At 21.2% G+C, this 3,050-nt stretch overlaps 3 protein-coding genes across 3 annotated transcripts in view; 1 reads left to right on the top strand and 2 right to left on the bottom strand.

The window, feature by feature from the left end:
* Positions 1-74: 74 nt before the first annotated feature.
* PGSY75_0934500 (putative vacuolar ATP synthase subunit e) lies at positions 75-740 on the top strand (the record flags this gene model as incomplete). The annotated part of the gene is made up of 1 exon (XM_018785749.1): positions 75-740. One exon carries the CDS (start codon positions 75-77, stop codon positions 738-740), a length of 666 nt encoding a protein of 221 aa, XP_018642090.1.
* A 391-nt stretch (positions 741-1,131) lies between these two features.
* Positions 1,132-1,734, bottom strand: PGSY75_0934400 (putative transcription factor with AP2 domain(s); the record flags this gene model as incomplete). Its single annotated transcript, XM_018785748.1, has 1 exon — positions 1,132-1,734. The coding sequence occupies one exon, from the start codon at positions 1,732-1,734 to the stop codon at positions 1,132-1,134; it is 603 nt and encodes a 200-aa protein (XP_018642089.1).
* Positions 1,735-2,895: 1,161 nt separating this feature from the next.
* PGSY75_0934300 (hypothetical protein) overlaps positions 2,896-3,050 on the bottom strand; it is a gene marked incomplete at both ends in the record, with an annotated part of 534 nt that continues 379 nt past the window's right edge. The window contains one exon of the mRNA XM_018785747.1: positions 2,896-3,050. This exon is cut by the window's right edge and continues 379 nt beyond it. Within this exon, the coding sequence (XP_018642088.1) occupies positions 2,896-3,050 (155 nt within the window).

Genomic DNA, 3,050 nt, shown 5'->3' with positions numbered 1-3,050 from the left:
ATTTTTTTTTTTTTTTTTTTTTTTTTTTTTTTTTTTTTTAGGATGATGCAGAAGCTCAAAAACAAATCCAACAAATGGTGAACTTCATCTTGAATGAAGCCAAGGATAAAGCACATGAAATTGAAGCAAAAGCTTTAGAAGATTTTAATATTGAAAAATTAAGAATAGTTCAAAAGATGAAAGAAAAGATACGTGTAGAATTTCAGAAAAAAGCTAAACAAATGGAAATTAAAAGATCTATTGCTAGATCATCAGCTATAAACAAAGCTAGATTAAAGAAAATGTGTGCAAAAGATCAAGTTTTTAAAGAAATATATAAAATTAGTAGTGATAAATTAAATGATTTATATAAAGATAAAGATAAATATAAAAACCTTATTGTAGATTTAATAGTACAATCTTTATTCTATATGCAAGAACCACATGTTATTGTTCGATGTAGAGATATAGACAAAGCTATTGTTGAAAGCTCATTAAATGAAGCTGTTTCAAAATATACAGACAAATTAAAAAAACAATTCAATATCACAAAAACAGTTAAAATAGAATTAGATAAATCAGGAAACTATCTACCACCACCACCTACACCAGATAATGAAGGAAACTCATGTCTTGGAGGTATTATCTTAACTACACCAAATAGAAAAATTAATTGTGATAATACTTTGGATGTACGTCTCAAACTAGCCATCGAATATTGTACACCAGAAATTAAAAGAATGTTTTTTGAAAACGCATAAAAAAATATTAAAATATATGACAATATAAAAATTAACCATTTTATCTACTCCAAAATATCAAGTGTATCAAAATAAATATATATATATATATATATATATATATATTTTTTTAATTATAACAATTTTCCCATTTTTTATTACAACAAAATATTCTTTAATATGCATATAAATTTATATGTATGTGTATGTATTTATATATACATAAAAATTTCTCTAATTATTATTATTATTTTTTTTTTTTTTTTATTGTAACATTTTATTGTTAATTGTGTTATTAAAAAAACAAAAAAAATAAAAATGAAAATTAAAATGAAAATTAAAATTAAAATTAAAATAAAAATAAAAATATATACAAATATATGTAATATATATATATTTTTTTTTCTTTTGATCAAAATTGCCCCTTGGATATCTTTGAATATTTTTTCTTTCTCAATAATCTCTCATCCTTCTTTTGTATGTAATCCATTCTAATTTGCCTTTCCGTTTTTCTGTTATCAACTCTACCTGCCTCTTCCAATTTTTTCCTGAATTGTTCAGCAGCCAGCTTGGCTTGTAATAAACCAAATGCACACCTAAACCTTCTGATTCGATGTACCCCATTTTCCACCCATTGGACCATCCACACATTTAATCTTTTATAATAAGAAACTCCCTTTACCTTCGAAATAAACCAAGGAATTTCTTCATATTTAACATTGTACTTTCGTTTTCTCCAATATTTCCAATTTGGAAGCAAATTCCATGGGTAATCCTCCCCTAAATATTCACCACTTCTTAAAGACTCAATCCATTTAACACGATAATAATTGTTCGGAATATACTGCTGCAATTCACCTGTTTTCGCTTCAAAACAATCTGATGGTGCCAAATGTTCTGGTGGAGTCATATGAGGATGAATAATTTCCCTCGTTTTAGGCTTATAAGGATGTTTTGATAAAAACACATTTGTCAAAGTACATATATTCTTTGTAGTATGCCATTTCCATTTCATAAAAAATTCAGATCCTTTGGTAAATAAAAATAACATTTCTTTATATATTAAAAAACAGGGATTTCTTCAAAAAAATTAAAAAACATTTTTTTATTTATTTTGTAATTGGCTATATAACATTTTTTTATAGCTAGTTGTAAATATTACATTTTATATTTATATAAAAAAAAAAAAAAAAAAAAAAATAATGAAACTTGTTTATTTTTACCTGAACGTTCAGGAAAAAAAATATCTATTTTTTTTTTATTTTTTTATTTTGTATATTTAATTTATCCTTGAAAGGAATATAAAAAAATGAAAAGAAATAGGTATAAAATATTGTGTGGGAATATAATATGTATATGTATATGTATATGTATATATATATATATATATTTTATTTATTCTTTTAATTTGAAAAATTATTTTATAATTTTTAATTATATGTGTTAACTTTCTAACATTGTAACAGAAAAAAAATATACATACATATAATAATATATACGGGACCTATTTTTGGTTTTTTTTTTTTAAATATGATATTTTATTACTTATCATATTAAGCAAAATTATAAAATTTAAGAATTAAAAGAGTAATATGTCAATCAATTTTTTTTTCTAATTGTTAATTAAAGAAATAATATGTCCTTTCAAAAAAAAATAAAAGAAAAAAAAACTATTCTTTCCTTGTCTGTGTGACTATATATATATATATATATATATTTTTTTATTTTTGTAGTTCATTAAGAAATATATATAAATATAATATCCATAATTTAATTTTATAAAATATTTCTAATAATAGACACAAATTAAATAATTTTTCATATGAGAAAAAAACGTGTTTGTATTGTTTTAATTAATTTATAAATGGGATAAAATATATTTTCCAAAAAAAAAGTTCATGTTTAAAAGAAGGCTTACACAGATAGGCCCACATAGAAAAATTACATATACATATATATATTAAACATGAGTAAAAAAAAAATAATAATAAATAAATAATATAAATAGCAAACATAAAGTGTTTATATAATAAATATAATTATACATTTTTATAGAATATTTATAATAATATTCTTCATATGGTCCATTTTAATATTAGCGAAAATTCTTTCCCCCCCCTAATTTAATATTATATATATATATAAATCCAATTTTGTTCAGTGATATATTGTACGTTTAAATATTACATATATGTTCATTTATTTGTTCATTTATTTGTTCATTTATTTGTTCATTTATTTGTTCATTTATTTGTTCATTTATTTGTTCATTTATTTGGTTATTTATTTGTTCATTTATTTGTTTATTTGTTTGTTTTTTATTAAAGGATT

The sequence above is a fragment of the Plasmodium gaboni genome, chromosome 9 (assembly GCF_001602025.1).
Source record: "Plasmodium gaboni strain SY75 chromosome 9, whole genome shotgun sequence".
In the NCBI taxonomy this organism is placed as follows: domain Eukaryota; phylum Apicomplexa; class Aconoidasida; order Haemosporida; family Plasmodiidae; genus Plasmodium; species Plasmodium gaboni.
Note: the sequence above shows the minus strand (reverse complement) of the source record. Positions and strands in the feature narration are given on the sequence as shown.